Source organism: Brassica napus, chromosome C1 (assembly GCF_020379485.1).
Source record: "Brassica napus cultivar Da-Ae chromosome C1, Da-Ae, whole genome shotgun sequence".
NCBI classification, from domain to species: domain Eukaryota; kingdom Viridiplantae; phylum Streptophyta; class Magnoliopsida; order Brassicales; family Brassicaceae; genus Brassica; species Brassica napus.
The window spans coordinates 7,391,312-7,404,373 of NC_063444.1; the positions used below are offsets into that span (position 1 = coordinate 7,391,312).

The 13,062-nt window shown below is 39.4% G+C and overlaps 2 protein-coding genes across 2 annotated transcripts; both read left to right on the forward strand.

Annotated features, from left to right (window-relative positions):
• Nucleotides 1-400: 400 nt before the first annotated feature.
• On the forward strand, nt 401-5,081 carry LOC106375672 (KH domain-containing protein At4g18375). The gene is given in 8 exon segments (XM_048745473.1): nt 401-894; nt 2,786-3,036; nt 3,179-3,643; nt 3,730-3,951; nt 4,036-4,302; nt 4,379-4,425; nt 4,512-4,608; nt 4,702-5,081. Coding segments are annotated over 8 exon segments (1,803 nt in total). The 5' UTR covers nt 401-572; the 3' UTR covers nt 4,834-5,081.
• Nucleotides 5,082-7,609: 2,528 nt separating this feature from the next.
• On the forward strand, nt 7,610-9,407 carry LOC106375673 (F-box protein At4g18380-like). The gene is made up of 2 exons (XM_013815644.3): nt 7,610-8,897; nt 9,057-9,407. Exon 1 carries the CDS (start codon nt 7,736-7,738, stop codon nt 8,867-8,869), a length of 1,134 nt encoding a protein of 377 aa, XP_013671098.2. The 5' UTR covers nt 7,610-7,735; the 3' UTR covers nt 8,870-8,897; nt 9,057-9,407.
• Nucleotides 9,408-13,062: the final 3,655 nt, after the last annotated feature.

A 13,062-nucleotide genomic window follows, 5' to 3' on the forward strand; every position in this document is an offset into this window, starting at 1 on the left:
ATTTATAAATAATTTATTTAATGATTATCTTGATGAAGGAACAAGTAAATTGTGATTTAGAGACATAAAAATATTTATTAAATTATCAAATACATATTAAGTTGGAATTTATAAATAATTTATAAACTAATAACTGATTTTACAAATATAAATATAATATTTCTTTAAAATCATGAAAAAAATAGTTTTGTATGCAAAATAAAAAAGTAAATTGATACAAAAATATGTGAATAATAAAACAAAAGAAAATCAGTGAAGAAAACAAAAATAGATTTTTGACAATATGTAGGGGTTTTTGTTGTAGTTGCACGAAATAGGGTCTTATTAGTCAATTCTGAAGTATAACGGGACCAATTAAGAAATAAAAGATTTGGACCAGAGCCCCGAAGTGATAAAAGAATCTATCCTATCCGCCGCCGCCCGCCGCCATCCATCTTCCGGACGATTTCTGTACGAACATCAAAACTCTTAGATCGAATACATTGTCTTTCTGTTTTCTCAGTTCTATCTTCTGATAATAGATTGCTCTTATCAGCAACCTTTCTCTGTGCTTATCAATCTCAAATCTCACAATGAGTGACCGTAAGAAGCGAAAATCCAATCACAACAACGACAACAAGAATCAAAGGAGGCGATTTTCAAATGCCAACGCTGAAACCATCAACAAAGAAGACCTCGTAATCTACAGAATCCTCTGCCCCGTCGGAATCATCGGTGGCGTTATAGGCAAGAGCGGCAAAGTCATAAACGCCAACGGGGACACCACCAAGGCCAAGATCAAAGTCTTTGACCAGTCACCTGGCTGCACCCAAAGAGTCATCACAATTTACTCCTCGGTTAAGGAGAAAGTCGACGTAACAGAGACCGAAACAGAGCCTCTGTGCTGTGCGCAATGTAAGTAATATTGTTTCCCTTGAATGTGTCATTGTATTGATACGTGAATATATAGTACACAAGAGAGAGATATTCTAGGAGAATATACTGAGTACAATATCTACTGATATCTAAACTATATACAAGATACTTATCATCTTATACCCTCCCGCAGTCGCAGCGTTGACTCCGTTACGCCAAGACTGGATCGAAAATTTTTGAACAGTGAAGATGGTAATCCTTTGGTAAAGATGTCGGCGTACTGAAGTGAAGAAGGTATATGAAGTACCCTGACTGTGCCCATGTGTACTTTTTCGCGAACAAAGTGTATGTCGATCTCGATGTGTTTTGTTCGCTGGTGTTGGACCGGATTTGTTGATAGATATACGGCGCTCACATTATCGCAGTAGACGATCGTTGCTTGCGTAAGAGGTCTTCCCATTTCAAGTAGCAAATTCCTTAGAGAGCAAGACTCAGCAACAGCATTGGCAACCCCTTTATATTCGGCTTCTGCACTGGATCGCGAGACCGTTGGTTGCCGTTTTGCGGACCAAGAAATCAAGTTATCGCCCAAGAAAAGACAGTACCCTGAGGTTGATCTTCTTGTCGAAGGGCATCCTGCCCAATCAGCGTCCGTATACGCCGTGAGTTTCATAGTTTGGCCCTTGAGCAGCTGTAGCCCCATCGTCTTCGTACCTTGTAAGTAGCGGATCACACGTTTTAAGGCAAGGAAGTGGCTCTCTCTGGGATCATGCATGAATAAGCAGACCTGTTGCACTGCGTAGGATATGTCCGGTCTGGTGAATGTCAGGTACTGGAGTGCTCCGGCAAGGCTACGATATTCCGTAGGATCAGAGATAGGTTTGCCGTCATTTTCAGCAAGTTTTGACTTCATATCGACTGGGGTTGCGCAAGGCTTGCATTCTGACATTCCTGCGCGTTGTGTAGAACCGCACGGATAGTCACTGGTTTTACCACAGGACTGAAAGTTTCCTCAAAGTCGACGCCATGTTCCTGTGATTTTCCATTGGCAACCAGTCTGGACTTGTGGCTTTTGAACTCTCCTTCTGCGTCAAACTTATGCTTGTACAACCACATAGAACTCACAATATTAGTGTTAGGTGGTCGTGGGACCAAATCAAAAGTCTCGCTTTTAACTATAGCATCGTACTCGACATTCATTGATGGATTCCAATTAGGATCAGCAAGAGCTTTTTTATAGCTAGTAGGAAGTGGTGAGTAAGTTTGAGTATGAAGGGAGAAAATGTGTTTTCTTTTTGAAATACCATGTTTGGAACGGGTGGACATGGCATGCCTCTGTACCTCTCCTGCTGCTTGAGCAGTTTGAGTTGGCGCCTCAGGTTGAGGTGGAGTCGCAACTTGAGTTGTTGTAGTTGCAGGTGGTGACTCCAGAATGGCTTTGAAAATGGGAGAAGGCTCGAAGTCTAAGAAGTCGTATTGCGCACCTTTGTTGCGTTTTGGACTTTCATACGGGAAACAATTTTCATCAAACCGCACATGTCGTGACAGTATGATTTTTTTAGACTTTAAGTCAAAGCACCTATAGCCTTTGTGATTTTGAGGATAGCCAATAAAAATGCACTTAGAAGAACGAGGCGAAAGCTTTGAAAGGTTAGAATGATTGATATTTGGATAGCATAAACAACCGAAAACTTTTAGGTGAGAGTAAGAGACAGGTTTTTGAAAGAGTACCGAGAATGGTATTGCGTTTCCGATTGCTTTGGATGGTAATATGTATAATAAAAGAGTGGAGTGTACGACGGTTGACCTTGGTAGCCTCACAATGTACGACTGTTTTCATACAACTGATACGTCTGTATCCACTGTTTTCATACAACTGATACGTCTGTATCCAAGCAATATACAAGATACTTATCATCTTATACGCAAGATGCTCTTCTCAGAGTCCATGACACGATCGTGAGCTGTGTGGAGAGTGCTGCTGGTGGAGAGAAGAATGGTAATAAGAACGAGGAATGTCGTCTTTTAGTTCCGTCTAGCCAAGCTTCTGGTGTGATTGGTAAAGCTGGTGCGGTTATCAAGAGCATAAGGAGAAGAACTGGAGCTAGTGTTGAGGTTGATTCTAAAGATGTCTCGGATCCTTCGCATGCTTGTGCCTTGGATTTTGATAATGTAGTTCTGGTTAGTGCCCTTTTTTTTTTTTTTTTGTTAATTATGCTATTACAAACTGCTAGAAACATTACTTAGATTAGTGTCTGAAACTCTAATTTTCACTTGCTTTTTATTAGTTTTTTTTTCTATAATGTATGTTTTGTTTTTTAAGATATCTGGTGAGCATGAATCTGTGAAGAAGGCTCTTTACGCTGTTTCTGCTACCATGTACAAGACCAGCCCTTGAGAACAGATTCCTCTAGATTCAACAACCGTGCAAGACACTCCAGCTAGTGTTGTGATTCCGTCGGAGGTTTCAAGTTATGTCTACCCTCAAACTGGATTATACACAAATCATGATCATCACAGAGCAGGTGTTGTTCCGTCGTTTGTCAATGCATCTGAGTTTCAGGGTTATGCAGAAACCACTAGTCCTGTGTCTCATGGTTTTGGCGGGTCTCCTGGATCGAAAGAGCTGGTTTTGAAGGTGTTGTGCCCTGTGTCCAGTATCGGTCGTGTTATCGGGAGAGAAGGTTCAACCATTAATGGAATGAGAGAAGCTAGCGGTTCTCGTATAGAGGTTAATAAAGCAAATCATGGTGATGATGAGTGTGTTATTATTGTCACCGCTACAGAGGTTTGATTCCACTTTTTTATCTTCATTTCTATTTGTAAAGTGTTGTTTTAATAATATTGTTTTTTGTTGTGTGTTTTGTTATTCAGTCTCCTGATGATATGAAGTCTATGGCTGTTGAAGCTATTCTTCTTCTGCAAGAGAAGATCAGTGACGATATTGATGAGGAGACTGTTAAGATGCAACTTCTTGTTCCTTCCAAGGTTATTGGATGCATTATAGGTAAAAGCGGCTCGGTCATAAACCAAATCAGGAAAAGAACCAACGCCAGTATCCGTATCTCGAAAGGGAATAACGATGATCTTGTTGAGGTTATTATAGTCCCTAATCAAAGTTCAAATATTTTCTCTTTATGTTGCTTTATATTCAACTTCGAAATCTCTTGTAATCATTAGGTATCTGGTGAAGTCAGCAGTGTGAGAGATGCTCTCATTCAGATTGTTCTAAGGCTTCGAGAAGATGTTTTAGGCGATAGAGGCAGTGTCTCTGCTAGGAATCCTCCTGCTGCAAGATCTGATCATTCCGGTTTTACACTTGCTCCTTTTGTATCTTCTGTTCCAGAATATGCTTCTGTAGATTTTGATCAGAGGCGAGAGACAGGGGAAAGCAGCTTGGGAATGGTTTCTTCAGACAGATTCTATGGCTATGAAAGTAGTTTCCCGGTAAGTTCACATAGTAGTTCTTCTGATTCTCTTGGTGACAGAGGTCTTAGTTTTCTTTTATTTTTTGCATAAACAGGCAACAGATCATGGTTTGGTATCAGTCGGTCCATACTCATATGGAGGGTAAGTTTTGCAAACTACAGCAAAGAACTTGACTTCTTCTTTATCACTTTGTTTCAAATGGTTTAAAACTTTTTTTTTATCTATAGATTGTATCAGTCTTCTGCTTTGGAGATTCTTGTCCCGGCGAGTGCAGTGAGTAAAGTTATTGGCAAGGGAGGAGGCAATTTGGAGAACATAAGAAGGGTTTGTTTTCTGAAATCTTTATGATCATTACTTCGGTTTGTTCCTTAGATCTTTTTTTTTGTCATATGGTTATTTCATCTCTCTGTCTTTCAGATATCAGGAGCGATGGTAGAATTTTCGGATTCCAAAACTTCTCACGGTGATCGCATTGCTCTCGTATCAGGCACACCTGAACAGATGCGTAGTGCAGAGAACTTGTTCCAAGCTTTTATTATGTCCACTTGAAACCAGTCTCTGTCTCTAGCTTCTTGGTGAGTTCTTTCTCACCTCGGTTTACTGTAACTGTAGGAGAAGTTGTTTAATTAATAACAACCCGGAATAGAATGATATTCCGGTTTAGCGATCATGTGTCTATGAGCCGTGTACCGTAGCGTTGCTTGTTATTTAAATTCTTGGAAATTACATGCAGAAGACCCTCTCTTGTTTATTATAGTTTACTTATTTTCCCTATAGTTTTTATTTTATTTTCACAACCCCGTACCTTTGAGAAACTAATTAAAATGCAGCTATGCAAGTACGGAAATTCTTGAACGGGCCTTGTTGTAATCTAAATATAACGATGTATCATTTCCTACCATACATGTAAATGAAAATACTCGGTACTGTATTTGACACCTATATTATATAACTCTTCTGTATATTTTGTTATGTTACGTAACAGTTTGTGTTCTGCACATGTACACACGGATGATTAACAAACACTGACATATGATTGGTTGGATTTCTCATTTATCATATATAAACTTTGTACGATCATAACAAAAATAGAAAATAATACTGAGAAATAATAGGAGATTGATGATCTGGAAATCGTGTTACAAATCTATTTAGCTGGATGTTATTTATTTATTTTCTTGAATTATGATGCAAGGATATTATTTAAGAAGGAAGGATCTTAGATGTTTCATGAATTTTCATTTCTTGAATCTGTATTTCCGAGTTATGTAACTTGTGTTGCTGCTTTTGCATTTAATAGTCACATGTTTCTCTGATGTACTCCATTATTTTGCACCAATCCTTACCTGTAATTTTTTTTTCTTTGCTAAATTGTAAATATCATTTCAGAAATGAACTGTTGAGATTTACAAGATGTGATGAACAAACTGTAAATCCTTTAAAACATCCTTTAATCCATACCTATATTTTATTGTAATTTTCTCTATATAATTCACACAAATATTTTACTTTAAAAAAAGCTTTCGTTTATACACTTTTTTAAAAAAACCACTGATTTCTTGTGGACATACTTTTTTTTGTGTGGACATACTTTAAGTCTTTACTATCTTTTATTGAATCTGGATTCCAGGAAAAAAAGAAAAGTTACAACGTGAATTGTGTAATGTACTTTGGTGAACTTGTACGGACGGGCAATGCTGCATTTTCACGTCGACGATAAAAGTGAAAACGGCGGGGCGTGCAAAGTAAGAATGGACACATGACACGACGTGCATGTGACACCAATATCTGCGGCTTTTGTTTCTTCCCTGCTAAGTCTCTCCCCTTATCGATTCAGATCTAAATCAATGCTCTGTACTGTGCCATTTCAGATTCCACACATGACTTGTCTAAATGCATTTTACATATCTCACTTTCTCTCTTCTTTATTTGGTTTCCAATTATATTATCACAAATCATATTGTTGATACTATTATAGTAACAAACACTGGGAAATTCCATGAAGACGGGAAGATATGCAATTCTAAATGTTTGTTTGAGGTACTAAATTTTTTTACTAATACATATATAATAATCAAATTGAATCTGAATTTCCATTTTAACACCTATTAAAACTGAATTGTATAATTTATTATTAAAAAAAGAAAGAAAAGGAAGAATTTGCCTACGAGTAGACTATAGAGCACTAGGCAAATCCAATTCATTCTCACCAAATGACCTAACGACTTATCATGTGGTACAGCTAAGTCGGAAATCTTATGATAATGCAACTCCATATCATGCCATGAATAATCTTTGTATAAAATAACTATATAACTGTATCTTCTCATGTATTCTTATTTGATTATTGAACACCCACGAAGCATTACAATTATTTGGGTTATTATACCGGTAGAGAATAAATAATCACACAATATAAAAACTAAGAATGCGACCAAGAATTGGAGTACGATGGTTGTATTAATGCTGTATTAATGCAATCGTTTGTTGTGATACTATCAAAATTCAAATCTGTATAATGCATGTTATTTGGTCTCACGATATTTTGTAGGCTCAGTTAGACTATGCATGGTGAAAATGGTGGATTACCATTTGAAGCTTTCACACAATTTAATGTTTTCTATTGTTTGATCATAGTCTGCAAACATAATTACTTGTGTACTATATAGCCCATTTATCATAATGTAAGTTTAAATTAAAATATATGAATTGTAGAAAATGTTCTTATTACCCATATCATTTGATAAAATATAAACTAGCAAAAATTTCTTACACTGGTTATATTATTGAAAATATATTTTATAAAAGTGTATTTATGTTTATATTGAATTAGGTGTCAACCCATCTCAACTATTGATTTTTTTTGCATTTTTATATAATTATTTGCTTAAAATAATTTATTGAAAAAAGGATATTCTAAAATATTTTAATATAACTTGTTTAAAATGTCTAATAGCCATATATATATATATAACATAGATTATAATTTTAAAATATTTAAAATATTTTTAAGAAATTATCCAAATATGTATCTTAATTAAATTTTATTAAAAACGATAGTGATTTTAGCTAATCAAATGCCAACCCCATCTTATTATTTGAACTTTCTTAAACTTCATCGCAAACCAGGATGATAGTTTTCAATATCCGAAATTCAACACACCTACACCTAACTTGAATTTCGTCACTACCCTTCTTGTATTTAGTTGATTATAATTAATTATGTCAATCATGTTAAATTAATGAAATCTCTCTTCATCCTCTCTCTCTCTGATCTCTTCACGCGTGTCCACACGCGCTATTTCCATTCTTAAATATTCAGACAAGAGACAAAAGAAAAAGAAACTCGTGGATCTAATTAACTCCCTGCCTCTTATATCCTCTCTCTCTCTCAAAGATTCCTTTCCTCTTCTCTTCCATGCGTTATCTCCTCTGATTCTCTCATTCATTCATGGCCGTTATCCACCGTTCAGATCCGCTCTCTCGGATCCACCCGGAACCGCTACACCAACCCGACTTCTTCGACCACCTCCCCGACTCCATCCTCCTCCTCGTCTTCAACCGCATCGGCGACGTCAAAGCCCTCGGCCGATGCGGCGTCGTTTCCAAGAGATTCCACTCCCTCGTCCCCCAAGTCGAGAACGTCGTCGTTCGTGTCGACTGCGTCATCTCCGACGACGACGATCCCTCCTCCCTCTCCCCCGACAAGCCTCGCTCCTCCGCCTCCCCCTTCTCCGCCATCTTCCGCCTCATCTTCAAGCCTTTACACGCTTTGACACAGCTCCTCGCCACTAAACGCTCATCTTCATCACCGTCTCCTTCTCCTTCGTCCTCGTCGTTGTCTATCACAGGAGGAGGAGAAGACGGAGAGATCGAGCAAGGCGGCGTGACTCACCACTCCCCGACGCAGGTCCTCAAAAACTTCAACGAGATTCGTTTCCTCCGCATCGAGCTTCCCGCCGGCGAGTTAGGCATAGACGACGGCGTTTTGCTGAAATGGCGTGCGGAGTTCGGATCAACCCTCGAGAATTGCGTCATCCTCGGCGCCTCCTCCGTGGCCACAGACCCTCCTCCTTCCGACGACAGCAACGCGGCGGCGGCGGTGGAGGACAACGGGAGCATACCGGAGTCGTTCTACACGAACGGAGGGCTCAAGCTTCGTGTCGTGTGGACGATCAGCTCCTTGATCGCTGCCTCCGCGAGGCACTACTTGCTTCAGCCGATCATCGCGGAGCACAAGACGCTTGATAGTTTGGTGCTGACGGATACCGATGGGCAAGGGGTGCTTTGTATGAACAGAGACCAGTTGGAGGAGTTGAGGGTGAAACCGTTGTCTGCTTCTTCGGCTTCTAAGAGGACGCTTGTGCCGGCTCTGAACATGAGGCTTTGGTATGCTCCTTCTTTGGAGTTGCCTGATGGGACTGTGTTGAAGGGTGCGACTTTGGTGGCGATTAGACCTAGTGAGTCGAAGAAGGAGGTGTGTGATGTTTCTTGGGTTTCTTCTGCGTTTGATGGGGTTTATGGGGTGGCTGCTAAGATGCTGGTTAAGAGAAGGACTTACTGTCTTGAGATGAACTCGTTCTAAGGTGCAAGAGTTGGAGTCTCGTCTTGAGGTATGAATCTTTTGCTTATGAAGTAATTTTGAGTGATCAATTGTTTTGGACCAAACTAGTTTTGATATTAAAATATATTCAAAATTTATATGTTTTATTACAAGTTTTATTATATATTCAAAATTTATATGTTTTATTACAAGTTTCTTTGTTTGATAGGTGGATCCCGAAGGCTGTCCAGGTTTTGGATAGAGAGACTAAAGTGCATAAGATCAGTTTTGTCATTCTCAGATTCACCATTGGGGCGGGCACTCCATAGAATTAATGACTCAATGCTTCTAGTTCCGGCTGCTCAGACACCAGAAACCGCATCAGCTGGCTGCTTCTTTTTTTATTTTCAGCTCGCATTGCAATCGTGCAAGAGCAAGTTTCTTATCTTATAAAATCTTCCTCTGTGCATCTTTCTTTCATTATTATGTTAATATTATTTGTAGGTAAGTGATACAGTTTGATTCTCCCTTGTCTTTATATATTTCTCCCAAGTTGTTAAATAAAATAAAATTGAGAGCAGTTGCAAGTGTTTCATACTTCTTCATCAAACACCATTGCTATGTGACATAAAATAAAATATTTATAAATTTAGAAAAACAGAGACCAATATTGAGATTTGAGTCTGTTAATCTAACCATAATTGGCTTACAAACTTGTGCTATTTACGTATTAAATATTGAACTCATAATGAAATTAATATTTTGCTCTTTTAGTCAATCGATTGATTTCAAACCCAAATGAAATGCACCTTGGTCTAAAACCGACCACGCTTGTTAAAATATGTATCGTCATATCTTTATGTCAGTGTCAGTGTGTGCGTAGTGCACCTAAAAAGTTATGTTTCATCATAACTTATATACAGCAATGTGTGCCTAAATGCTTAAAACAATACCATAATATGGAGAATGGTATATTCTATCCCGCTTCACAATATTGGTTACATATTCATATCATATAAAATATGAAGTATATATGTATGTTTGGTCTGCTTGAAAGATATGGATATTGGATATTTCAACAAGAAAGAGCCCACCTGTTTACTTTGGGACAGGCAAAAGTTTGTGAGTGGGATGAAATTATTGTCCATTAAGTAAATAATAATGTGGCAGTATATGTCACAATACTGTTTCTCTAGTTTAAATAAGTGTTTTTCGTAATCATATCTGATAAAAACACTATTTATTAAAATCATTCACGCGACATAATTTACAGGAGAAAGATGTATATTATTCCTCTATTTTCGATTGGAGTTTATATTTGTAATTAAGAAAAGGAAGACAAGTTTTACTTTGCGTTGGAACATATTCGAGATCGAGTTTCATTTACTACTACAAGTTCAACCAACCTAACGCATCAGGTTAAGAACATGTCTCTAACCAAACCTCATTTTGTCGTTTTTTCACTTTATGGTGACATTTTGTTATTTAAGCATAGCTTAAGCTTAAGGTTAGGCAACACGTTGCTTAACTCTGAAACATGAATCGTGTGCAACGATTCATCTAATTTTCTTTGCTTTAACTTTAGTAAACATTAGCATCAGCTAAAGTTTGAAAGAAAAGAAAGATAAACACTACCTTTCTCCCTTGCCAGTTTTTTGTATCAATAACGAATAGATTTGATTGGTGTGGTGTGGTGAATATAAAGCTATGTCAAAAAAGAGACTTTTATTTTAGAAACAACAAAATTATTGGACTTCTCATTGTGCCGTAGAAACAAAAAACGAAATAGACACAATTATAGGTGCTTAAAGGCTTGTAGAGAAAAAGAAAACGAAAGAAATAGATGATTAAAGGCTTCCCGAACATTAAGGCTTTTTCTCCCAAAAAAGTAAAGTATTACACAATATATTATACACAAATTTGGAAATTGACCTCCCCACTCAAAGAAAACTATATAATTTCAAAAAAAAATTATATTAATTGAAAGCAATGGTTTATTAGTTGGAATATTTGAGTACAGAACATCGGTTAGGCTAAACGACCGATACATCCTAATCCTATTTTAATTTTTCAACGGTTGTATGAAATTTGAACTATTAGCTTCTTCTTTTTTTAACGCTTTATAGCCTCTTCGTAACATAGAAATGTAGCAAAAGTGAAAGCAGTAGAGGATGGTAGGTACCAAGAGGACCCCAAACTCAAAACTAAAAGACAAGATCAAAAGGAAGAAATAACAAATAAGTCTCAAGACCATCCTCAGCTAAATCCGAATGAAGCTGCAAGAGTTATGTCTGTCATGAGGAGGTAACTCCACCAACACGAACCAGTAACCATTCTGAGCTTCCACAGCATCCTCACGAATCATAGGAAGGAGCCAAAATGGGCCATCTTTCGGCTTTCATTAATCCAAGACATCCCAATGTTGCATTTTAATAAAGCTTGGGCATGGCTTCTGCCAGTACTGAGCTAATTATGAGGCCCCTCCTAGCTCCACCACTATATCTTCCTTGTCAGGCACGTTAGCCGCTCTCCAAGCTTCAGCCTCCAATTGAATTTTCTTCCATATCTATCAAGTTCCTCTTGCATGTCTCGAGCAAATGGTGGAAATTCAAAAACACAGAGTTGCTAGAGAAACCAGCGGAAGGACAGGGGAACCCTGATAATCTCGAGACCTCTTTCGCAACCGGACAATGAAACAACACATGACAGATGGTCTCCGGCTGTGCGAGACACACTTTACAAGTAGCGTCAGACATTGATACCTCGAGAACCCAGTCTCTCCGACACCGCTAATGCTCCAGCCAATGCTCTCCACATAAAATGCCTTATTTTAGGCATTGTCTTCACGATGTACGAGCTTGTACCCGCTTTGAGAGTCATAGATCCCATTCCTGCTGAAGCCCCATACAACAGCATCCGAATGTTGAAGATTCAGCTTCATTCCTAGTATCTGATTGGCATCGATCCTCTTCTACAAATAGATGTTTGATCGTGAAACGGTAATAAATAAGATGTGGGCTTAAACAAAGACGTCTTATTAATGGTCGGAGAGAAAACGTTCGATCGGTTACAAGGAAATAAGAGAAGAGTGCGATAGAAAGGAAACCGGTGGCTCGATAAGCTACCGGAGAAGTATAACTAACGGCGAGACGAAGTAAAGGTGAAAACTCTAATCTAGCCGTCAAGTGTTGGTCAGTGGTTTCGGATCCTCTTCTCGTTGTCTCTTCTTTCCCTTATATAGACGTCCCGATGCCTCGCTCTTGACCTAATTTTACGCCATCTTGGTGGGCCTCCTTTGCTGGGCCGGGAGGCCCGTAGGTGTTCGAGCAACCGTTGAGCCGAACGCTCTTCAGTCGACGATGGTCAGCTAGAAGTACTCAAGAGTCAAGCCGAGAGACCTGACTCTCGAGCCGACAGATCGAGTCGTCGCTCTTCCTAACTCGGGCCAGGCCTTCCTATTCCTCGGGCCCTGTGGGATGGTCGAATCCATCCTCTACAGTAAGTCCCCCCCTAGTCCATCAGTGAGCGGGTGGTTTCCAGCTCGTGATGGATTCTAAGGTTTGAAGGTTTGAGAGAATAGGAGGTCTGTCGGAAGATTTGAACGATCGGTCGGCGAGTCGCACAGCGTTGCCCTCTCGGAAGCGAGCAGCAGAGGCTTTTATCTCTCCTTTTGGTCGTCGTGTCGTAAGAAGGGTTCGTCGCGAAGGTTCGCTGGATATTTGGGAGAGTTTCGAGGCCCGTTAAGGCCCGTTTAGGCTTTAATGACGATACCTCGAATCCCCCACCCCTTTTTTCTTCTTCTAGATGAATCGAGAAGTTGAAACGCCGCGAGGGTCCGCTGGGTTTTTAGGGCGGATTTCGAGGCCCGTTTAGGCCCGAATAGACCTAATGATGGCGCCTCGAGTTTCCCCCCTCTCTTTTCCTTATAAATACGCGGATCCCCTTCCATTCCTTCAAGTTTTTCTCCGCGATCAAAGGTACTTTCTCTCTCTTTCCCTTATCTCTCTAAGCGTTGTTAGATTTGTTCGAAACGTTCTTCGCTGTTTCGCTCTGCGATGTCGTCGGGTCAGAGGTTATCGGAACAATCGAAAGGAAAGGCAGCCGCAGCGACGTCGAATCCGACGAGGAATCCCGACGGGAGTCGTGTCGTAGATTCGGAGGCGATTCATCGCGAGGCGATGATGGACACGGCAAATCTATCTCGCTCTCATCGACTTCTGGTTGCGGATGCTGCG